Source organism: Saccopteryx bilineata, chromosome 4 (genome assembly GCF_036850765.1).
Source record: "Saccopteryx bilineata isolate mSacBil1 chromosome 4, mSacBil1_pri_phased_curated, whole genome shotgun sequence".
NCBI classification, from domain to species: Eukaryota; Metazoa; Chordata; class Mammalia; order Chiroptera; family Emballonuridae; genus Saccopteryx; species Saccopteryx bilineata.
The window spans coordinates 52,331,873-52,357,787 of NC_089493.1; the positions used below are offsets into that span (position 1 = coordinate 52,331,873).

General features: G+C 40.5%; 1 protein-coding gene across 3 annotated transcripts in view; it reads left to right on the top strand.

Annotated features, from left to right (window-relative positions):
• The window catches only part of AAGAB (alpha and gamma adaptin binding protein), a 60,551-nt gene that overhangs the window by 7,625 nt on the left and 27,011 nt on the right, over positions 1-25,915 (top strand). For 2 of the 3 annotated variants that reach the window (XM_066276000.1, XM_066276001.1), the window contains exons 2-5: positions 11,303-11,493; positions 11,633-11,729; positions 12,055-12,144; positions 17,359-17,442. In XM_066276000.1, coding sequence (XP_066132097.1) covers positions 11,303-11,493; positions 11,633-11,729; positions 12,055-12,144; positions 17,359-17,442 — 462 coding nt within the window. Of the gene's footprint in view, positions 1-2,854; positions 3,195-11,302; positions 11,494-11,632; positions 11,730-12,054; positions 12,145-17,358; positions 17,443-25,915 lie in introns of all 3 variants that reach the window. The other variant, XM_066276002.1, reaches the window with a different exon arrangement.

A 25,915-nucleotide genomic window follows, 5' to 3' on the forward strand; every position in this document is an offset into this window, starting at 1 on the left:
GGGATCCACCCGGCACGCCCACCAGGGGTGAAGCTCTGCCCACCAGGGGGCGATGCTCTGCCCCTCCGGGGTGTTGCTCTGCCTTGACCAGAGCCACTCTAGCGCCTGGGGCAGAGGCCAAGGAGCCATCCCCAGCGCCCGGGCCATCTTTGCTCCAATGGAGCCTTGGCTGCGGGAGGGGAAGAGAGAGACAGAGAGTAAGGAGGGGGGGGAGGTGGAGAAGCAAATGGGCGCTTCTCCTATGTGCCCTGGCCGGAATCGAACCCGGGTGCCCCGCACGCCAGGCCAACGCTCTACCGCTGAGCTAACCGGCCAGGGCCTCTCATTGTGATTTTGATTTGCATTTTTATTAATGAGTTGTAAGAGTACTTTATATATAGGATTCTAGATATAAGTCTCTTATATAAAATTTTCTACCATTATGTGGCTTGTCTTTTGGTTTTCTTGAAGGTGTCTTTTGAAATGCAAAAGCTTTTAATTTTGATGCAGTCCAATTTATAAATGTTTTCTTTTCCCAAGTTCCTTTGACTGTGTATTACCCAATCTTGATTTTTACCCTTCTTAAAGGGTTGGAAACTGGGATAAGCTTTGTGATGTTTTCCAATGGACCACGCTTATTTTCAATATTTGAATACAAAGGCTACAGAGTAAATGTTCTTCATTAAACTTACTCTGTTTGGGAAATTTACCTCTGACATGCTTACCTTCCTCCAAAGTCAGTTAGCATCTGCTGCAGATACTATTATCATTCTGAGCACACATTGACATTTTTTGGTGAGGTTTTATTACTTGATGCTGATTTGTTTATGAAAACTTACCATTTGACTATAAAAATTATTTTATCTCATAATTGTCCTGTTTAGGCTTATGTATTCTATCTTCCAGAAAACCACTGTCATAAATTATTTTCAAACCGTCTAAGATTAATTGCCAGACAATTTTTGTGGTTAAGATAATTAAAGGAGACATTTGAGATATATTTTATCAGAGATTATGTTATTAGCTACAAATGAAAGGCATTTTTATCTGTGGTGGGAGGTTATGATGCATGGCTGTAAAGGTTAGTTTCACTTCTGTGAGAAGAATAAAATGAATTTTACATTCTGGAACTTTTATTTTGTTTCGTAAATACAGCTAAGTCAGTTTCACAAGTTCCTTTGTTTTAGATCAGGTTTTCTCTACCTTAGCACTGTTGACATTTTGGACATTTGCGAGTGGGCTGTCCTGTGCTAGTAGGATGTTCAGTGGTATTCTTGGCTGCTGTCTACTGGATGCCAGTAGCATCTCCCCACTTGTGACAACCAAAAATGTCTCTAGGTGTTGAGATATGTTTCCTGGGAAGCAAAATTAACTCCCCATAAAGAACCACTGCTTTAGAGGTATATCTAGAACTAGATTTTGAATAAATAAGTAATTGTAATGGAATTCAAAGAAGCCCCTCCCCTTCAAATATGGGTAGGAATTGTCTTATCAGCAGTGCCACTGAGATTGATAAAGTGGTCTTTGCATGCAGCCCATAAAACTTAGAGGTTGATAGTTCCTCCTTAACCTTCTTAAAACACTCCTCCATATTCTTCCTCTCCATGCCAGCTTTATGTTTTTGAGTGCATGTTTGTCTCTGATTGCACTGTGAGGTCTTCTAAGGGCAAGCAGAGACTGCGTATCTCCCCCAACCCCTCTTCTTGGAAGCTACAGTGTCCAATTCCAGATAGCTACTGGGAGAAAGTAAAGTTGGGGAAAAGGAGGAGGACTGAGTTGGATTTCTTCTGCTTCCACATTTAAAACTTTTCCACTATGATATAAAAAGCCCCAAAGCACACGGATATGTGAATCAGCTGTGACCAGAGAGAAGGAATGTGTGAGGAAAGGTAATTAAGTGTTGTAAGCAAATCAGAATTGCTGTACTCTGATAAACTAGTGGTCTGGTGCTTTTACTCAGTCCAGTTATTCCTGCCTCAGTAATTTAGCACTGCTCCAGAGATTGGTCTGTCACACGGACTGAAACAAATATTGCAGATACAGTTGACTTCTTGAACAATGCGGACGTTAGGGATCCTGACCCCCCCAATAGTCTAAAATCCATGTGTAACTTTTGACTCCCCCCGGAAACTTAACTACGGGTACTTGCACCAGCAGGCTGCAGAATGATTACTCAGAGAAACAGATAAGAATTTCCCGACCCTTGTCTGTGTAAAGTCCCAACGTTAACGTTCCACATTTAGCCTTTAAATGCCACACAGGCTCCATTGCAGCAGTATCATCTACTTCTAGTACCTGGGGAATAATCTGTTAGTTAATAACTGCTACCAAGTGTTTGCCAGAGCAGCATCCACCTTGCACGACATCCTCATGAAATTGTGACTGTGAAATTGTAACTGGTTGCAACATATGGAGCCATTATGATTTTTAAGTCTTTTTGCCTATCCTTGCCAGTTATTGAAATTCTGGCTTTCATATTTTCCCCCCAAATTACATTTTGATCAATTCCTTGCTTTCATAATGGCTACTTTCCCCTACAACTGACGTCAGATACTGCTGCCTCCTATAATTTTCCTAATTGCTTTCTCTTCTGTCTCAGTTTATGCCTTAACAATGGAAAAGAAAAATATGAGAAGTCATATTTTGGGAAGGGAGGGGGCCAGAGCAACTTAAAGGAGGTGTTTATTTTCTAATTGTAATGTTTTTACTGACTCTTCTCAGTGCATCTGTAACCTCCCTCTTATCATTAATGCTGTCACATTTGCAAAAAACTGAGCTATGAAGAAGGAAATGAAGATTTACTAAGGGCCTACCTACTATGTGCCTGTGCTTCCTTCTGTGGTTTTGCTTACTCTTGAGCCATTTTGTTTTTAAGTGAAAGGAGGGAAGATAGACTCCTGAGTGCGCCCCCGACCAATATCCACCCAGCACCCCCTGTCTGGGCTGATGCTTGAATCAACTGAGCTATTTTTAGCGCCTGAGGCTAATGTGCTAGGACCAACCAAGCCATTCTCAGCACCCTGGGACATCACTTGCACCAGTTGAACTACTGACTGTGGGAGGAGAAGAGGGAGAGAAGCAGATGGCACTTCTCTTGTGTGCCCTTACTGGAATTGAACCCGGGACATCCATATGCCGGGCCCATGCTCTATCCTCTGAGCCAACTGGCCAAGGCCAAGACGCCATTTGAGAAGTGTTTTTGACCCCATTTGCAGGTGAGGAAATGAGATACCAATGAGGTTTAATTTGCCTTTCTCACAGAGGGCCAGGATTCAAATGCTGGTCTGTCTGACCCCAGGTCTGTGCGGTCTGTTTTACAACCTGGCCTTTTCTGGTCTGGTTAGTACTGTCATGACAAAGGGAAGGAAGAGGAATGCTGGGTCCCAGAAGAGTGTAGATCATGAAAGACACTCACATCTGGGATTGACATTATGATACTGGGCTGTAAAAGCAGTTTCAGTTCTGTGGGAAAGAATAAAATCAACTGCATTCTCAAAAGAGCACTGATTTCTGGAAGGATTATCTTGATCTGAGGTGGCAGCTATCACTTCCCTCAAGGTATAGAAAATAAGATTTAATTACTGGACAACTTCTCTTCACAAAGAATGCAATGGTTAGTTAAGTGTACATTAATGCTCCTGGTATTAAAAGTGTCCTTAATTCCACTACTAAAGGAGGTAAGAGTAATCCAAAACAGTATCAATGCACTTAGTTAGGAATGTACTTATTTTGTGTTTTTGGCTGGGGTGGATAGGTGAGGGAGGGTAGATAGGGATGTATATATACAGGGTGGGGCAACTATCAGTTTACAGTTATGAGTACATGAAACAGTTTATTCTTGGATTAGTATTAATTATTGTATTTTTCATTCAAACAATGATAAACCTGCTTTGGCCTCACCTTGTGTGTTTGTGTGTGAGAGAGGGAAAATAGAGATTTGTGATGATAGGGGAATTCACGTTGGACCTTCAGTTGGCATCCTAATTTATACTAAAGAGATATCACTTCTTATTGATTCTGAACCATAGAAAACGAGTTGCTTCCTTTCTTACCAAATTTCTCTGAGGGAAGGAACATTAGACCAGGAGTAGCACAGAGTAGGCTGGGAGGAAGAGGGTGTTGTTGGATTACTGAACTGATATGCTTCCTTGGTACACAGCTCTTTCTTCAATTCCCTTGAATCTTTTAACGTGGAACTAGGGGAAATAAGTTCACCAAGGAGGTGAGAAAGCAAAGAGGAGATGCTAGAGAATTGGTGGCTATGTAAAACAGTTTCTCAGACAGGGAAAGAAATTTATACTTGCACTTAAAACTGGGGAAAATGGCCTGACCAAGCGGTGGTGCGGTGGATAGAGCATCGGACTGGGATGCGGAGGACCCAGGTTCGAGACCCCGAGGACACCAGCTTGAGCACAGGCTCATCTGGCTTAAGCAAAAAGCTCACCAGCTTGGACCCAAGGTCGCTGGCTTGAGCAAGGGGTTACTCATTCTACTGCAGGCCCGCAGTCAAGGCACATATGAGAAAGTAGTCAATGAGCAACTAAGGTGTCGCAACAAAAAACTGATGATTGATGCTTCTCATCTCTCTCTGTTCCTGTCTGTCTGTCCCCATCTATCCCTCTCTCTGACTCTCTCTCTGTCCCTGGGGAAAAAAACAAAACAAAACAAAAACAAAAAAAAGAAAAAAAAAACTGGGGAAAATATTTATCCTTACTACTGGATCTGGGTTGACATTTAACTTCTTATGTGAAAACACTACAAATTAATTATTGTAAGCTGTGAAACTAAGTTCGCAGTAGTAGACCCAGCTATCAATCACCTAGTGTTTGTTGCTTAAAAAATGGTGTATTATAGCTCCACCAGGTGGCTGCCAACATTGTGAATGAACGAGACAGACTGGCATACACCAGGAAGGTGAAGCTGCTTCTGATTTTATTTGTGCATCATTTGACTACATCAAACTCAGTTTAGTGTAGGGCAAAGATGGGAGACCATTGCAGGTTTTTCTAGAAAGTCTATCTGGTACTGCCCCCCCACCCCACCCCACTCTCTGCACACAAGATCCGTATGACTCACATTTGACATAGAAATACCTGAAACACGTAGACAGTTTTCTGATGGGTAATTGTACTGCAGCCTCGTGTATTCTGGTGCCCTTGTGCTGACTAATATTTTTGATTTTTATAAAAGGGTGATAGGTTAGTTTTGGCTTGTGACCATTAGCTTCCTCAGTGTGATGTGGCTCAAATACTAACTATCAAGTTGAGTAATGCATCACAGTGTGGTAGGAAAGGATGCTAAGGATGTGAATTCCATTTTAGACTTTGCTGCTATTAGGAAGGTGACTTTTTTTTGGCTTTCAGTTTTCTCATCTGTGAATTAAGTAAATTGTACGGACTGATCACCAGAAACTTAGCCATGTGCACAAAGGTTTCAGTGATTTTTGTTTTAATTTGGAAAAGAATAAACTTGTTAAACATTTGAAATCAAATACAAAAGATGAGGGAGAAAAGCTGTATTTAGTGTAGACATTTACATTTTTAAAATTAAACTCTACATTATATTGATGATAAAAATTAGAATGAAACAGTCGTCACTGTTCTCTCTTTAGTTATAATGTGGCACAGATGTGATAATAAAGTCCATATGCAGCCTTGCTGAAAGTATCTGATTAGACATAAAATATTAAAAATAAGTAAATTGAGCTATCAAGTTGTCTTAGGCAGCACAGATCATTTTTTTTTAATCTAGCTACTAAAACATTGCAAGACAAAATCATTTTTTCAATTTACTGGTTCTATTCCCATCTAGGTTTAGAGAACAGAAAGAAATAGTTTCTTTCTATATGTTAAATAAAAATATTAATCATTTGAAAATCAAAGACAGTAAGTATAAAGTTAAAATTTTAAGAGCTCTAAGTAACAAGCATTGTTTTGTTCTCTTATATTCATTAATAAAATGAACCATCCTTAATGGATCTAAATATTCATTCTAAATTGTAATTAGTAAGTTTGACATTTTTATTGATTTTATTTTTTCATGTTAATCTTAAAAAAGGTATAACCCAAATTTTATTACAGTTTTTTTTTTTTTTTTTCTGAAGCTGGAAACAGGGAGAGACAGTCAGATAGACTCTCGCATGCGCCCAACCAGGATCCACCCGGCACACCCACCATGGGGCGATGCTCTGCCCATCCTGGGCGTCGCCATGTTGCGACCAGAGCCACTCTAGCGCCTGAGGCAGAGGCCACAGAGCCATCCCCAGCGCCCGGGCCATCTTTGCTCCAATGGAGCCTTGGCTGCGGGAGGGGAAGAGAGAGACAGAGAGGAAAGCGCGGTGGAGGGGTGGAGAAGCAAATGGGCGCTTCTCCTGTGTGCCCTGGCCAGGAATCGAACCCGGGTCCTCCGCACGCTAGGCTGACGCTCTACTGCTGAGCCAACCAGCCAGGGCTATTACAGTTTTAACAATACAAATGATTGTGGTGATACTAGAAATACCAGTCCCATGCTCCTTGTCCGTCCCCATTAACAAGTGAATTCATTATTTTACTTTTTTTGCCTCCTCCCTTAAAAACATAGTCAATTTGTTATTTTAAAATATTACCCATTAATGAGATGGATCCATATGGTGGCTCCTCCTACCCTTTCAAAACAATTAGTTTAAACATTTTTTTTTTTTTTTTTGCTACTCTTTTTGGTTTAGTTTGCCTTCTTCCATATGTGCTTTTACTGGCATATTGCAGTGCCACCTGCTTGGAGTTTGGAGCATTAGCTTTGAATGCAACATAGACTTTGATCTTGGGGTTTTTCTTCTGCCTGTGGACATTTAGATGAAAAATGAATCATTGATAATAACTTATGTGTTTTTTCTGCTTATTTTCTACCTGAACTTGTCATAAGGCTCCATGAGGGACATTGTAGCTGTTTGCTATGGAATTGGTGGATAATTAATAAAGATTATGACTTTAGAAAGAAATTAAATAGAAAGAACTGTTGATTTCTTAAAGAGACAGGGTAAAATCAAATTTTCAAATATTGGCCCAGACTGCCTGACCGGGCGGTGGCGCAGTGGATAGAGCTTCCAACTGGGATGTGGAGGACCCAGGGTCGAGACCCTGAGGTCGCCAGCTTGAGCGCGGGCTTATCTGGTTTGAGCAAAAAGCTCACCAGCTTGGACCCAAGGTCGCTGGCTCGATCAAGGGGTCACTTGGTCTGCTGAAGGCCCACAGTCAAGGCACATATGAGAAAGCAATCAATGAACAACTAAGGTGTCACAACGAAAAACTGATGATTGATGCTTCTCATCTCTCTCCGTTCCTGTCTGTCTGTCCCTGTCTCTCCCTCTCTCTGACTCTCTCTCTGTCTCTGTAAAAAAAAATAATAAAAATGGGCCAGACCTGTTAATTTAAGAATAACAATTCTGGACCCTGGCCAGGTGGCTAAGTTAATAGAGCGCTGTCACAGTGAGCTGAGGTTGTGAATTCGATTCCCTGCTCAGGGTATATACAAGAAGCAGCCAATGAGTACACAACTAAATGGAACAACCAGTTGTGCTTCTCTCTCTCTCTCTCTCTCTCTTTCTTTCTTTCTCTTTCTTTCCTTCCTTCTTTCTTTCCTCCCTTCCTCCCTCCCTTCCTTCCTTCCTTCCTTCCTTCCTTCCTTCCTTCCTTCCTTCCTTCCTTCCTTCCTTCCTTCCTTCCTTCCTTCTTTCTTTCTTTCTTTCTCTCCCCCTCCCCCTCCCCCTCTCTCTCCCCCTCTCTTCCTAATCCCCCCATCCCCTTCATCTCTCTCAAATCAATTAAAAAATATTTTTACTATTTGAGAGTAACAGTTCTGGTTTTGGTGAAAATTTTTAGAAAGTGTGTTTCAAAGTGTGCCTTATGTTAAAGATAAAGTCTTATTTTCGGTTCCTGCTAATAATCACATGATGAAATGGATCAAAGATCTAAACATAAGACCTGAAACAATTAAGTACATAGAAGAAAACATAGGTACTAAACTCATGGACCTGGGTTTTAAAGAGCATTTTTGAATTTGACTCCAAAGGCAAGAGAAGTGAAGGCAAAAATTAATGAATGGGATTACATCAGACTAAGAAGTTTTTGCTCAGCAAGAGAAATTGACAACAAAATAAACAGACAGCCAACTAAATGGGAAATGGTATTTTCAAACAACAGCTCAGATAAGGGCCTAATATCCAAAATATACAAAGAACTCATAAAACTCAACAATAAACAAACAAACAATCCAATAAAAAAATGGGAAGAGGACATGAACAGACACTTCTCCCAGGAAGAAATACAAATGGCCAACAGATATATGAAAAGGTGCTCATCTTCTTTAGTTATTAGAGAAATGCAAATCAAAACTGCGATGAGATACCACCTCACACCTGTTAGATTAGCTATTATTAACAAGACAGGTAATAGCAAATGTTGGAGAGGCTGTGGAGAAAAAGGAACCCTCATACACTGTTGGTGGGAATGTAAAGTAGTACAACCATTATGGAAGAAAGTATGGTGGTTCCTCAAAAAACTGAAAATAGAACTACCTTATGACCCAGCAATCCCTCTACTGGGTATATACCCCCAAAACTCAGAAACATTGATACGTAAAGACACATACAGCCCCATGTTCATTGCAGCATTGTTCACAGTGGCCAGGACATGGAAACAACCAAAAAAGCCCGTCAATAGATGACTGGATAAAGAAGATGTGGCACATATACACTATGGAATACTACTCAGCCATAAGAAATGATGACATCGGATCATTTACAGCAAAATTGTGGGATCTTGATAACATGATACGAAGTGAAATAAGTAAATCAGAAAAAACCAGGAACTGCATTATTCCATAGGTAGGAGGGACATAAAAGTGAGACTAAGAGACATGATAAAAGTGTGATGTTACGGGGGGAGGGGGAAGAAGGAAAGGGGGAGGGGGAGGGGCACAAAGAAAACTAGATAGAAGGTGACAGAGGACAATCTGACTTTGGGTGATGGGTATGCAACATAATTGAACGACAAGATAACCTGGACATGTTATCTTTGAATATATGTATCCTGATTTATTGATGTCACCCCATTAAAAAAATAAAATTAAAAAAAATAATAATCACATGATGAAAGGTTACAATGGAGGAAAAATATACGTACACATATACACACTTTATATTATATATTATTATACATTATTCCTAGCAGACTGTGGACTAAATAATTTCCCCATATCTTTTTGTTGAACAAAAACTGTGGCAGTGTTCCATATAACATAACATTATCTTTGGAATATAAAATTTAATATTAATTTTCAGTGTCTTTCTAATTGTGAATTTTAGAAATATTTTACATGTTTATCAGTATTATGCATTGAAAGGGAATTTGAGGCCATTTTGTTGTACATACTTATATTAATAATTACCCAATTAGTGTCATGCCATTTTACTTCTCTAAGTTATTTTTCCACATCTGTATAAAAAGGAGTTTGTAAGTATGGGGATGAGAGATGGGAGTGTAGATTAGAACAATTTCTAATGTCTCTTCCAGCTCTAAATATTTTGTGACATTATGGAAGCAAAATATTTCAGTGGTTCCATGACCACATCTATTTTTCGCTTTTGTAAGAATTTCAGTAGTTACACCCATGCTGCACATGGGATTCTGAAAGATCTAGTTATATTCTAAATGATTTAATTTGCTTGGCTATTAAACATTTAAAATTTGCTAGAAGTGTTTTTGTCAAATAAAAATTTGAGTTGGCTTTCAAAGAAGCTGAACAAGGCTGAATATAAATGAAATTGGGATCCTTTCTAAGTACCCATTTGTGTGTGTGTGTGTGTGTGTGTGTATGTGACAGAGATGGGGGGGGGGACAGATAGGGATAGACAGACAGGAAGGGAGAGGGATGAGAAGCATCAGTTCATTGCGGCACCTTAGTTGTTCGTTGATTGCTTTCTCATATGTGCCTTGACTGGAGGTCTACAGCAGACCAAGTAACCCCTTACTCAAGCTTGCGACCTTGAGTCCAAGCTGGTGAGCTGTGCTCAAACCAGATGAGCCCATGCTCAAGCTGGCGACCTCAGGGTTTTGAACCTGGGTCCTCTTCATCCCAGTCCGATGCTCTTTCTACTGCGCCACCTTGATCTGGTTAGGCCCTGTTTTTTTTTTTTAGTTAAATTAATGTGGAAACATTTAATCTAAGGAATATGTGTAACTCTTCATTTTATTATGGTTTAGCCTTACTGCTCTCTTCCTTCTAACTTGCAATAAATACAAAGTAGTTACACAATTTTTAGGATTCTTATCATTTTTCATCTCTCGTGAAGTTCATCAGCAATAAAATAAATATAGCTTTCATTCTTTTCTACTTGTTCTTTTCTGGGTGTTTGGTGAGATGACTATTTTGTTTTCTACCTAGTCTAGTTGCAATAGTGTTTATATTCTTTAAAAAAGCCAGTGAGGCCTGACTGGTTATGGCACAGTGCATAGAGTATGAACATGGGGCACTGAGGTCCCAGTTCAAAACCCTGAGTTTGCAGGCTTGAGCTCAGGCTCACCTGACTTGGGAGTGGGGTAGCCAGCTTAAATTAGCCAACTTAAATCCCATGGTCGCTGGCTTAAGCAAGGGGTCACTGGCTCGGCTGGACACCCCCTCTCCCATCCAGGCATGTATGAGTCACAATCAGTCACAACTAAACTGCTACTCATTTCTCTCCCTTCCTGTCTGTCTCTCTCTCTTTCTCTCTCTCTCTCTCTTTTTTTTTTTTTTTTTTTTACAGAGACAGAGAGTCAGAGAGAGGGATAGATAGGGACAGACGGAAGGAAGGAGAGAGATGAGAAGCATCAATCAGTTTTTTTTTCATTGTGGCACTTCAGTTGTTCATTGATTGCTTTCTTGTATGTGCCTTGACTGTGAGGCTACAGCAGACCGAGTAATCCCTTGCTGGAGCCAGCAACCTTGGGTCCAAGCTGGTGAGCTTTGCTCAAACCAGATGAGCCCGCATTCAAGGCTGGTGACCTCGGGGTCTCAAATCTGGGTCCTCCGCATTCCAGTCCGACGCTCTATATCCACTGTGCTACCGCCTGGTCAGGCTCGCTCTCTCTCTTTTGCTAAAAGGAAATAAAAAGCCAATGAGTAAAATTATGTCACCATTACTTTTATAATCAAATGATCAGAGAATAAAATACCCTAATAAATGTGAGGCTGTTTGAAATCCTTGTCTGAAGGGAAGCAGCTGAAGTACTCTGCTATCTTATTGAGAAAATTGACCAACATATATTGGTTTTTCACTTTCCACAGTAATGTTGTATCATTTATTTAGACATCCTTGGAGCAGAAGATCTTGTTGTAGAAGCAACTGCCAGTGATGCTGTGAGATTTTATCCTTGGACCATTGATAATAAGTACTATTCAGCGGAAATCAATCTGTGTGTAGTGCCAAACAAGTTTCTCGTCACCGCAGAGATTGCAGAGTCTGTCCAAGCATTTGTGGTTTACTTTGACAGCACACAAGTAAGATTTTGTTTTACATGGAACCTTGAATAAGAAATTATCTTGTACTTTCTTTTTATTTTTCCCTCTGCTCTTTTCGTGAGTTCTCTTAATGTCTATTTTTGTTTGTTATTCCCCCCCCCCCCCCACACACACACAGAAATCTGGTCTTGATAGTGTCTCGTCGTGGCTTCCACTGGCAGAAGCATGGTTACCTGAAGTGATGATCTTGGTCTGCGATAGAGTGTCGGAGAATGGTAAGACACTTCGATGGGAGGGTAGTTTGTACATATGTTTGCCATTCTTTGGTAAACAAAGTACATTTGTTTTCTTAACTTGGAATAGTGTATCTCATGTGACTTTAATTACCAGCTATTTCTCTTTTGAATCTTGCAATATTTACTTTTTTCTTTTTTTTAAATAATGGACACTTTGGGTTGGAGAAATAATTTTCTTTATATTTATTTTGGATTTCTATAGAATAATATTGACATTAATGGAAACACATTGAGATTTGTGGATAGCATTGCAGCAATATTTGCTTTATTTATACTTATAGATTTTTTTGGCATATTATTTCAGGTGTGAACCGACAAAAAGCTCAAGAATGGTGTATAAAACATGGCTTTGAACTGGTAGAACTTAGTCCGGAAGAATTGCCTGAGGAGGATGGTAAGTGTTTCATTTTGAGAGAAAACATGGCATTTAGATTGAGATATGAGATTATTTAATTCCTGAAAGAAGAATCATGGCCCTGACTGGTTTGCTCAGTGGTAGAGCATTAGCTGGGTGTATGGAAATCCTGCATTCGAATTCCGGTCAGCGCACACAAGAGAAGCGACTCTGCTGCTCCACTCCTCCCCTTTTCCCTTCTCTTTCATTGTCTCTCACTTCCTCTCCTGCAGCCCTGACTCAGTTGGAGCATTTTGGCCCCAGGTGCTGAGTATGGCTCCATGGCCTTGCCTCAGGTGCTAAAAATAGTCCAGTTGCTGAGCAACAGGGCAATGGCCCTAGATATGCAGAGCATTGCCTGGTAGGGGGCTTGCCAGGTGGATCCCGGTCACAGTGCATGTGGGAGTCTGTCATTCTGCCTCCCCTCCTCTTTCTTAAGGGGGAAAAAAATCACAGTGAAATTTAAAACACATTCTTCTTTCCCTGGCTGCTTGAAAAGATTTGTGCAAAATCCACTGATGTGATCTTACCATTAATCAAATAAATCATTTTACCCATTTTAGGACATTTTCTTTTTAAGATTTTATTCATTGATTTTAGAGAGAGAGAGAGAAAGGAGCAGGGGTAGAAGCAGTTAGCATCAACTTAAAGTAGAAGCTTTTCATATGTGCCTTGACCCAGCAAACCCAGCGTTTTGAACCAGTGACCTCAGCATTTCAGGTCAAGGCTTTATCTACTGTGCCACCACAGGACATGCATTTTATTTTAGTATTATACTTTTGAAGTGTTGTTTGCTTTTCTTATGCATCAAAGTAGAGAATTTCTACCTTAGTCATTTCCCTGATCTCTTATCCTCTCTCTATACCCAAAAAAGGAGAGTTTGACCTATATTCATAAATAAGTAATGTTCCTTATTTTGAACTCCTAGTAACCCAAGGTTGAATTCCTGGGAACCATAGGGTATATGTCAGTCCTATTTGTATGTCTTTTGGACATTTGAAACAAAAAATAGACTCAGAATTCACTCTTGGGGTAGCTCTATATTTAACTGCCTTCTGCTACTTTGTAGACCTTCTTCTATTTCTTCCCCCTCTTCATTTCCCCTCTCCCATTTCTCTTCTCATCTTTACTCCTTCCAAGTACACCTAGGCTGCTACTATGGGATCTACCAAGATAAGGAGTTTGGCCTATCAAAAGCTTATAATCTGGTACAAGAGATAAAACATGAATATAAATAATTGAGTTACCAAGTAGGACATCATAAGTATTATAAAAAAAATATTGCTACTGTGGTATTTCAGAGAAGAGAATATTTTAAAGAATGAATTGGCACCATGAACTCTAACATGTGAACTGATCCATGGGAAAGAAATGAAAAACGTACCAGATTTACATTTAGAGGACTGGTGGGGAGGTGATGTTGAGAAGATGCCAGTTCCAAAAGACATTCTAGGCAGGGCCAACCAATATGAATTAAATACATAGATAGGATATAAATAATCCTCACGTGAAACGTGTGTGTGTGTGTGTGTGTGTGACAGAAACAGAGAGAGGGACAGATAGGGACAGACGTGACAGGAAGGGAGAGAGCTGAGAAGCATCAATTCTTGGTTGCAGCACCTTAGTTGTTCATTGATTGCTTTCTCATAAGTGCCTTGACCAGGGGGCTACAGGAAACCGAGTAACCCCTTGCTCAAGCCAGCGACCTTGGGTTTAAACTGGTGAGCTGTGCTCAAACCAGATGAGCCCGCACTCAAGCTGGCGACCTCGGGGATTCAAACCTGGATGCTTTGTGTCCCAGTCCGATGCTCTATCCACTGTGCCACCACCTGGTCAGGCTGAAACGTATTTTTAAAGGAATTAAGAAATTTCTTTTTATAGTACGGCTTGTTTAGAATTTTTTAAAAAATGTTACCTTTGAAAATAAAACCTTGCCAGAGAAGAAGAGGACTAAAATGAAATAAAAAGGTTGCTTTTTCTCCCTGTACATTTTTAACAATATTGATAATAAGTGTAATTTTTCCTTCTATGTTTTTCTAGTTTCCCTAAAACTTGTGCCCTATTTTGTGTATGTGATCATGTGTGGAGTCACTTATTTTTGGCACTACAATTTTCTCTTACTTCTATTGTCCTTGAGAGTCAACATTGGGTCATTTATTTAAATCTGTTTTCATTTTGGAATCTGCTCCTTTATACCACTATACTTTTTCTTGTTCCTTGGCTAAAAAATGTTTTTATATTCAGCTTAATCTTTAAAAAAAATTATTTTAAATGTATTCATTTTGAGAAAGAAAGATAGGGAGAGAGAGAGAGAGAGAGAGAAGTGGGGGAGGAGCAGGAAGCATCAACTCCCATATGTGCCTTGACCGGGCAAGCCCAGGGTTTCGAACTGGCGACCTCAGCTTTCCAGATCAACACTTGATCCACTGCACCATCACAGGTCAGGCCAGCTTAATCTTAAATAGATTTTGACATATCATCTTTAGGTAATGTAACTAAAACCTTTCTAGAATTTTTAAATGCCAACAGATCTCAAGCCATATAACCTCAGCCTTTACGTGCATGAATTATTTGAAGATCAGTATAAGACTTTATGCTTGTTTGTATTAAATTTCATATTGGCTCTTCAGACCATTATTTTTGGTTCCTGGTTATATCATCTGAAGTATTAGTTATTCTTTCAAGAATTGAATCATTTATAGTTGAGGTAAACGTGGCTTTTATTTCTTCATTTAAACAGTGATGGTGATAAATTTATTTTTGGAGAAAACTTTTGGTTTAATTCTCACTATATTTCTGTTAAGTTGGTAAGTTGACTTCTTTTTTTAAGTGGGAAGTGGGGAGGCAGAGAGACAGACTCCCGAATGTGCCCTGACTGAGATCCACCCAGCAAGCTCCTTATGGGGCAATGCTCTGCCCATCTGGGGCTGTTGTTCCATTGCTTGGTGACTGAGCTACTTAATTTAGCACCTGAGGCAAGGCCATGGAGCCATCCTCAGTGCCTGGGGCCTGCTTGCTCCAACCAAGCCATGGTTACAGGAGGGGAAGAGAGAGGTAGAGAGGGAGAAGGGGAGAGGTGGAGAAACAGATGGTCGCTTCTCCTGTGTGTACTGACCTGGAAACAAACCCAGGACATGCACATACTGGGCCGATGCTCTACCACTGAGCCAGCCAGCCAGGGCTAGGTTGGCTTTCTTTAAATGGTTCATCAGTCTCTCAGTTACTGTGTGCCTGCTATCATTCAGGCACTGTGTTAGGCAGTGGGAATAATGAACTCATTAAGACACGATTCCTATTTTCAAGGAGTGTACAGTCTAGAAGAGGTTACACCAGCAGATCTCAACCTGTGGGTCGCGACCCCGGCGGGGGTCGAACAACCAAAACACTTTAGGCGACCCCTGTGTTTTGGTCGTTCGACCCCCGCCGGGGTCGCGACCCACAGGTTGAGAATAGCTGGGTTACACTAGTAAATCATCAGCATGATATTTGTCCTTGATGAAATAACTGATAAGTTGCAGAGCCTGGGTTCAAATACAGGTCTTCTGACTTCTACAGTGTGTCCGTAAAGTCATGGTATACTTTTGACCGGTCAAAGGAAAGGAACAAAAGACGATAGAAATGTGAAATCTGCACCAAATAAAAGGAAAACTCGCCCAGTTTCATACCTATTCAGTGCAGTTCGATATGGGCTCACGCACAGATTTTTTCAGGGCTCCTTAGGTAGCTATCCCGTATAGCCTCTACAGACTCATCACTGACTGATGGCCTACCAGAACAGGGTTTCCTTCAACTGCTTATCCCACCGAGTAATGTTATTCCTATGTGGTGGCGCTTCGTTATAAACGCGCCGATATTCACTTTGCACTTTGGTCACGGATTCGAATTTAGCGAGCCACAGAACACACTGAATTTTCCTCTGTACCGTCCACATCTCGACTGGCATGGCCGTGGGCTGCTCTGCTATATACACAGTGTTACGTCATCATCTGCATGCACACATGCTACCACATCATCCTACAGAAACTGGGAGGGTTTTCCTTTTATTTGGTGCAGATTTCACATTTCTGTTGTCTTTTGTTGCTTTCCTGTTACTGGTCAAAAGTGCATCATGACTTTACGGACACACTGTATTTCTGTGTACTTCCACTAGAGACAGGCTCTGTGTGGCTTGTGCTCTGTGAACTGGTAGGAGACTTTCTTCTTTCAGCCATTTGCGGTCTTGTAATAGTTAATAATACTACCTTATTGTTATGCTAATTGAGATTACTGCCTTGTTTAGAGTAGTGCCAATTAAATTCTAAAAGTGGGATAATACCAATACTAAACTAAACTAAGTTGTGGGTATTTTTAATGACATTTTACCTCTCTTATACTCTGGTTATGGTAATTTCACTTCTTTTTTTTTTTTTTTTTTTGTGACAGAGACGGAGAGAGGGACAGATAGGGACAGACAGACAGGAACGGAGAGAGATGAGAAGTATCAATTCTTTGTTGCAGCACTTTAGTTGTTCGTTAATTGCTTTCTCATATGTGCCTTGACCAGGGGGACTACAGCCAAGCCAGTGACCCCTTGCTCAAGCCAGTGACCTTGGGTTCAAGCTGGTGAGCTGTGCTCAAACCAGATGAGTCTGCACTCAAGCTGGTGACTTCCAGGTTTCGAACCTGGGTCCTCTGTGTCCCAGTCTGACGCTCTATCCACTGCACCACCGCTTGGTCAGGCTCACTTCTCATTCTTAAACTGTCTTTCTCTGATCAGAAAGTTGTTCTCTAGATAGCTATTATAAGCAATATTTTATGGTGCCCAGGAGAAGAAAGGGTGTTTGCAGGATTTTTTTAGCATACTAAGAGGACCATTACTGCCTTTAGCAATATCATTCTCTATAAATAACCAAGACTGGTAGTATTCTAGTGCACTTTCAGGATTATGTAATTAATGGAAACTAACATTTCCAGGAGAATGTTAGTAACAATGGTGAAGTAACAATGGTGAGGCAATGTTATTATATAAGCCTCTTAATAGTGTGTGTTTTTCTCTTTGTCTTAGTTTCTGGAATATACTTATCGGGAGCTCTGAGTTCTGTATTTGCTTTATTTTTTTTTATTATGTAAGTTACAAATGTGAAGTAACAACTAAATAAGCAAGTTAATTAAGCATGCCCTAAGCCACATATGTATGTATGTATAAATATATATTTTTTTTACCTCATTGATTAGATGACTTCCCAGAATCTACAGGAGTAAAGCGAATTGTTCAAGCCTTGAATGCCAATGTCTGGTCCAATGTAGTGATGAAGAATGGTAAGTAACTTGGGACTAAATGTCCTAAGGAATTTTCCTCCTGTTTCTTGTAAGTTTTAAATTATTTGGATATATAAGGGAATACAATAAATGTAGCATCGTGAATAAATATAACTTTTATAATCCTTTAAAAAAATTATTTGGATATATGTGTTTATTCAGTCTTATCCCCAGTTGAAGGAAGACCAAAAAGTAATACTTCTAAGAATTTAAAATATATGTTTATAGTTAATTCAGTAAGAATTAGAGCTTGCCTATGATATGCCTAGCATTGTGTTTGGGCTTAAGAAATAACACCAATATTTTAAACATGAGCTCTCTCTTTGAGGAGCTCATAGCTCACCTATGCAACGTGTATACTTTTTTTTTTTTTTTTTTTTTTTTTTGCATTTTTCTGAAGCTGGAAACAGGGAGAGACAGACAGACTCCCGCATGCGCCCGACCGGGATCCACCGGCACGCCCACCAGGGGCGATGCTCTGCCCATCCTGGGCGTCGCCATGTTGCGACCAGAGCCACTCTAGCGCCTGAGGCAGAGGCCACAGAGCCATCCCCAGCACCCGGGCCATCTTTGCTCCAATGGAGCCTCGGCTGCGGGAGGGGAAGAGAGAGACAGAGAGGAAGGCGCGGCGGAGGGGTGGAGAAGCAAATGGGCGCTTCTCCTGTGTGCCCTGGCCGGGAATCGAACCCGGGTCCTCCGCACGCTAGGCCGACGCTCTACCGCTGAGCCAACCGGCCAGGGCCACAACATTCTTAATATAAGAAAAATCTACTTAAATCACCACATGAACAGGTTACATGGGGGGGGGGGGGTCATGATTATGGCAATCAAAGAAAAAGAGCATTTAAAAACTTCAAACTCTTTTTTTTGGAGGGAAGTTAGAGATAGGAAATTGAACAAATCATAAATGGACTTCTGTGGCAGAAATTGATCGTATGTCATAGAGTAGATACCATACTGAGTGTGAAACGGAAATGTAGACGGTGATACCACCTCTCACACTCAGGACACTCAGGACCAATTTTTTTTGTTGTTTTTGTTAGAAAAATTACTATAATCGCAATTGATTCTTGGGATTATTACATTGCAAGTTATATAATCCAGGTAATTATTTAGGATTATGTATTATCTATTTAGTATTTATCAAGCAGTAATGGAACACTGAGGTTATACTATTTACTGGTCTTTAATTTTATACTGATTCAGAAAAATATTAAAAATTTTTTAAATATTTAAGAGTTTGAAACTCTTTTAAAAATTCGTTTTAAATGTGTTCAGTTTGAAAAAAAACTCCAGTTCTAGTAAGAACTATGAAAATTTAGCTGTTATGGCAAGTAGCCTTGAAAATGTACAACTCTGACTTGGGTTTTATTTCTTTGCAATTTATCGTCCACTTGATATTCAAAGGCCAAATTCTTAATCTGAAAATTGAGTTAATTAAAAATTTAGAAATGAGTAGCTTCCTTCCTACCTTTCTTCAAGATAAAGTGGATGTGTTTCCTGAATAGAAATTTATGATTTAAATGAGTAGCCAGCTCAATTCTTTACTTCTTACAAGTCCTAACAACTTACCTGGTTATAGGATATTATAATAATTTTTTGCCTCTAGTCTCTTCCTTAAATCTTAATAATACAAAAACAACCAAAGAAAAGATGGGTAAATTGGACTTCACCAAAATTAAAAACTTACATTCTTCAAAGGACACTGAGGAAACTGAAGCAGTAACCCTCAGAATTTGTAAACCATGTGTCTGATAAGGTTCTAGTATCCAGAATGTGTAAAGAACTCTTATAACTCAATAATAAGACAAACAGCCCAATTTAAAATGTCAAAGGAGTTGGCCTGACCTGTGGTGGCGCAGTGGATAAAGCGTTGACCTGGAAATGCTGAGGTCGCCGGTTCAAAACCCTGGGCTTGCCTGGTCAAGGCACATATGGGAGTTGATGCTTCCAGCTCCTCCCCCTTCTCTCTCTCTCTCTCTCTCTCTCCTCTCTAAAAATGAATAAATAAAATAATTAAAAAAAAAAAATGTCAAAGGAGTTGAATAGACATTTTTCCAAAGAAGATACCCAAATGGCCAGTAAACACGTGAAAAGATTTTTAACATCATTAGTCACTAGAGAAATCACAACCACGAGGTAGTACTGCACACTTACCAGGTTAGGTATAATCAAAGAGAGACAAGAATAGGTGTTGGTGAGGATGTGGAGAAATTAAAACTCATATACTGCTAGTGGGAGTGTAAAATGGCAGCCACTTTGGAACAGTAGTTGCTCAAAAAATTAAACCAAATGACCCAACTTTTCCACTCATAGGTATGGATACTGAAGAGAACTGATGTCTGCACAAAAACTTGTAAAAAAATGTTTTCTAGAAGCATTATTCATAATGGCCCAAAGTAGAAACAATGAAATTTGAAACAACTGCTGAAAATAAAATGTGGTATATTCTTGCAATAGAATATTACTCAATTATTAGAAGAAATGAAGCATGGATGAACCTCAAAACATTATGCTAAGTGAAAAAAGCCTGACACAAAGGCTGCATAGTTTATGGTTTCAATTACATGAAATGTCCAGAATAGTTAAATTCCAAGAGATGGAAAGTAGGTTAGCGTTTCCAAGGGGCTAGGAGGAGGGATTACTATTAGGTACAGGATTTCTATTGGGGTGATGAGCATGTTCTGGTATTAGATAGTGATGAGTGGTTACACAACTTTGTGACTGTACTGAAAATTATTGAATTTTATACTTTTAAAAAGGCAAATGTTGTGAGATGTGAATATCAGTAAGAAGGAAAGAGAAAAATGGAGAGAGTGAGAGAGGAAGGAAGTACTAATGGTAGTTGTAATGATGGAAGGGGTGGTGGTGGTAGAAGGAAGTGACTTGGTAATCCTGCATACTAGTAGCAGCTGCTTACATACATACATTGTCTTACTTAATCACAATATCCATGAGTTAGGCTTAGAGACGTTAAAGTAATTTTCCTAAGGTCATAGAGCTCATCAGTTTTCAAATTTGTTTGCACACTGGAATCACCTGGGAAACTTTAAAAAAATACTAATGCCTGAAACTCATGCTCAGAGGTTCCGGATTAATTGGTATGGGGTGAGACTTGAGCATACAGCAATTACAGCATTACAGCAGTTTGAGAACCATTAATATTAGCTGTTAACTGTCAAAGTCCTGATTTGAATATATACCTTTACAATTTTGAAGGCTTACACATTTAACTACTATACCACATAGCCTTATAAATTATTATGTAGTAATGAAATTTCCCCTTTACTGCTGTTTCTCTCAAGAATCGAGTGATCCCAGTCCCAGCACTACCACTCAGGTAGATCTCATTCTTCAGCTTGCTCTATTTATTTATTTATTTTAAAATTAAATGTATTGAGGTAACATTGTTAGTATCATTATATAACATTCAGGTAAGTGTACAACATTATAATCTCAAATCTGTATACTCTGTCGGGTGTTCACTACCCAAAGTCTGGTTTCTTTCTTTTACCATATATTTGACCCCCTTTACCCAAGTCACCTGCCTCCCTCCCCCCTTCCTCTCTGGTAACAACCATTCTGTTGTCTGTAAAGTTTGTTTTGTTAGTTTGTTTGTTATTTTTTGTTTTATATTTCACATATGATTGAAATCATTCAATTTTTGTTCTTTTCTGTCTGACTTATTAGACTTAGCATTTCAAGATCAATCTATGTTGCAAATTGCAATATTTCATCTTCTTTTTGTGGCTGAGTAGTATTTCATTGTGTGTACACACACACACACACACATACACACACACACACACACACACGACATCTCTATCTAATCATCCATGAGGCTGATCTCCCTCCTTGGCTCCCCAGCTCTGGCCTATCTGGACCTCATCCAGATCATTCATCTCGGAAGGGATGGGCAGCTATAGTATTTTTTAAGTGCCTCAGGAATTCAAATATGCAGCCCTGGTTGAGAACCAGACATAAATGATAGTCATCCAGTTCTAACTTGTAAGAGTTTGCTTAATCCATGGGAATAAACTAGACATTTTAAAGGCTGCATTAACCTTCTGACTAACTTGCTCTTTTCTGGTCCTAAATCATATTGTATTCGCAAGTCAGTCCTCTGACCCTAACAAAGCCAGAGAAAGGAGACAGGATGGTACCCAGTTTAGGGTCATCTAGAGTAGTGGTCCCCAACCCCCAGGCTGCGGACCAGTATTGGTCCATGGGCCATTTGGTACCGGTCCGCAGAGAAAGAATAAATAACTTACATTATTTCCGTTTTATTTATATTTAAGTCTGAACGATGTTTTATTTTTAAAAAATGACCAGATTCCCTTTGTTACATTCATCTAAGACTCACTCTTGATGCCTGTCTTGTAAGTTCGACTATATTTAAAAATACCAGTTTTTAAGCTGGTCACATAATTTTATTTTGTGCATTTATCCGTCCCACCCTAAAGGCCGGTCCGTGAAAATATTTTCTGACATTAAACCGGTCCGTGGCCCAAAAAAGTTTGGGGACCACTGGTCTAGAGGCAAAAGGGAAAGTAATGGGCACTGCCCTCTATACTTCCTTGGTCTTGTTTCTAGTTTGGGTTAGTATCATGACAAGGTTACTAGTGCTTGAATTAAACAGTCCTCCTTGAGATCTGAAAGAAATAGTACATCCTTTATAAGTAGCTGATTGCCTAGTGACCTAGTTGAGACCCTGGCCAATTGAGTTTTTCTTATGTCAACCTCAAATCTCTCTCTGGTACACAGTTAAAAGTCTGGTTTCAAGTGTGCATCATTCATTCAAAAGTTATTTTATTGAGTACTTATATTGTGTGCCAGGCTTTGGTCTGTGTGCTCAGGATACACCAGTAAACAAAACATTTTGTCATTCAGGTAGGAGGCAGTAGTCAGTAGACAAGTAATTAGTAACTTGCACAGTTTGCTAGAAGATGATAGTGATATGGGAAAAAATAAATCAGGGCTACGGGGATTGAGATTGCCTGCTAGATTGCACTATTAAATGGTTGGTCAAGGTAGGTCATCTTGAGGCCTTGAGATTTGAGGAAGGAGAGGAGGTATTTCACCATATGGGTGTCTAGGAGACAGGAAATAGCTATAGCAAAGGCCCTGAGGGGAAAGCACGCCTGCCATGTTTGAAGAACCTCAGGGAGCACACTGTGCATGAGGAGAGGGGATCAGAGGTAACAGCAGACCAGCTGATTTAGGGCTTTGTAGGCCATCACAGTAACTTCCACATTTATTCAGTGTCAACTAGGGAGCATTGCAGGGCTTCATGTGGAAGAGTGACATGACCTGACTTCATCATTAAAATGATGACTCTGATTGCTCTGTGGAGAATAGATGGTGGAGGTGAGGAGAAGCCCAGATCTCTCAGGAGGCTCTTGCAGTATTCCATGAGAGAGATGGAGGTCGCTCAGGTCAGAATTGTAGCAATGGAAGGGGTGAGAAAAGGCCAACTTATGGCTATATTTTGAGGTAGAACCACCATGATTTCCTGACACTTTGGATGTGAGGTATGAAAGAGTGGTCAAGGCAGACGCCAGGATATGGGCCTGAAAATTTTGGAGAGTAAGTTGCCATCAGCTGCACTGAGGAAACCACAGATGAAGCAAGCTTTGAGGAGCAGTATGGAGAATCAGTAATTCAGTTTTGGGCATGTTAACTTTGAGATGGCTACTAGACTTCCAGGTGGAGATGTCAGGGAGCTAGTTGGATAGATGTGTGGTTAGGCATATGCATAGTATTTAAATTCTTGAGCCTGGATGAGGTCACCAGGGCAGTAAATGTAGTTAATGAAAAGGACCAAGGGACTCGGTCAGCCCTGGGACATTTCAGTGTCAAGAGTTCATGGAGGAGAGAAGGAGCCAGTGACAGAGACTGAGAAAGAATGATCAGCAAGATAGGAAAATTGAGAGTATAGAGTTCTAGAAGCAAAAGTGGAATGTTGTCAAGGTGAGAAGAGCAAAGCCAGATGCTCCGTGTAGGTTAAGTAAGATGAGAGCTGAGAATTGCCCTTTGGATTTAGCAATGTGGAGGCTGTTAGTGACCTCGAAGAGAGCAGTTTCAGTAAAGTAGGTTTAAGAGACTGAGAGGAGAAATATAGCAGAAGATGGTGACTACAAACTACTCATCTGACAAATTTTGTATGAAAAGGAGCAAAGATTCGGGAGTTCGTGGGACAAGTATGGTTGAGTGTTGGGCAGATAAAATATATTATGCTCACTTTGTTAAAGATGGCACTGCCCACATGGAAGCCCGTCTCCCAGGTGATATTAGTTGCCCTTCTTGTTTGGAATGGGTGTGATTATATTGTGTGTTGGGGTGGGCTGTGAGCAGGCAGGATCCTTGTAGCCTGGGGCTTGGTTTTAGGACTAAGCCTTTCCCACCCTTTTTGATGTAGGGTGGTACACTCTCATGAGGAATCCCATTATGCCTCAGATAAGTGACTTTGTATTATAGTCTTCCCTATTTTATATATTGGATTGAATGTTTTGATTTCTGCACTATAAAGTGGGGCAGACCGGGAGCTTGCTCTCTCCGTTCCTGACATTAGCATTAGAGGAGACAGCAGAGAGCAGAGAAAGGCCACGTGGAGGAGGCCAAGAGAGGCAGCCAAGATGGCGGAGTGCTGAAAGAGAAGCTAGTTAGTGCAGAGTTTGTATAGAAGGAAGGAGATGGGGAACAAAGGAGAATGAGGCTAGTGAGCTAGAAACCTTTGATTCTAGGAAACTCAGACAAGTCAGTAGCTTTGTGAGCACTGAATGTGAGTGGGTTTTGGAACCCAGTGTGTGTTTTACTTGCCCGCTGGGTGCAAGCTAGGATTAAAGATGATGGCCCACCAGTTCTTGGCTCCGTTGTTTGATTACCATCTGTCCGAATCCAATGCGAATTTGTATGGGCGAGGCGGCTGTGATGGTGGCCGTGGCTACTGGCTTTACATTGAGCTTTATTTTTTAGATGAAAACAAGAACAGCATGTTTGTAGACTGAGGGGAAAGATCCAGTAGGGAGCAAAAAAGTGATGAAGAAGGAGAAAGAAGGGAGAATTGATGGAGTGATGTCCTCGAGTAGGTGAGGCAGGGTGGGCACCACTTGTGGGAGGATTGGCTTTGGAGAGGAGCAGGAAAGCAAATCTGTGGAAAGAAAGCAGACAGGGAAGGAGCACGTGGATGCGAGTGTTGCTGGGGGTGATGTGGCATGGAAATCTGTGGAATTTCTTCTGTTTCAGTTTGCTCAAGGAAGTGGGGAGCCAGATTATCAACTGAGAGGGCAGAGGAGGTAGTGCTAGGATTTGAGGAGAGAGAAAGAAATGTGAGCCATTTAGGAGAGAGAGAGAGAGTAGATGATCCTAGGGATGTAAATAAAATTATTGACAGACAACATGATGTGGCCCACTTGGAATTTGGTAAGATAAATTTAAAGTGAAGCCAGGCAATAACCTGGGTGTGTGTGTGTGTGTGTTCCCCAGCTAATTAAGCTATATGGTTGTGCTTTTACTAAGCAAGGGTATCACAGCAAGAGAGAAGCAAGGGATTAGATCAGGGGTAGTCAACCTTTTTATACCTACTGTTGGGCAGATATATATATTATGCTCACTTTGTTAAAGATGGCACTGCCCACATAGAAGCCGTCACCCAGGTGATATTAATGTGCGTTGGGGGCAGGCTGTGGGCAGGCAGAATCCTTGTAGCCTGGGGCTTGGTTTTGGGATTAAGCCTTTCCCACCCTTTTTGATGTGGGGTGGTACAATCCAATCATGTCTCAGATAAGTGACTTTGTATTAGAGACTTCCCTATTTTGTATATTGGATTAAAGGTTTTGATTTCTACACTATAAAATGGGGGCAGAACGGGAGCTTGCTCTCGGTTCCTGGGATTATTAGCATTAGAGGAGAGAGCAGGGAGGAGAGCAGAGAAAGACCACGTGGAGGAGGCCAGGAGAAGCAGCTAAGATGGCAGAGTGTTGAGAAGCCAGTTTGTGCAGAGTTTGTGCAGGGAGAAGGAAGGAGATGGGGAACAGACGGGAATAAGTCTGGTGAGCTAGAAACCTTTGATTCTAGAAAACTCGGATAAGTCAGTAGCTTTGTGAGCACTGAATGTGAGTGGGTTTTGGAGCCCAGTGTGTGTTTTTACTTGCCCGCCAGGTGCAAGCTAGGATTAAAGATGATGGCCCACCAGTTTTTGGCTCCATTGTTTCTTTACCGACTGTCCGAATCCAAAGCGAACCTGCATGGGCCAGGTGGCTGTGATGGTGGCCCTGGATACTGGCTTTACACCTACCGCCCACTTTTATATCTCTGTTACTAGTAAAATTTTCTAATCGCCCACTGGTTCCACAGTAATGGTGATTTATAAAGTAGGGAAGTAACTTTACTTTATAAAATTTATAAAGCAGAGTTACAGCAAGTTAAAGCATATAATAATAATTACTTACCAAATACTTTATGTCAGATTTTC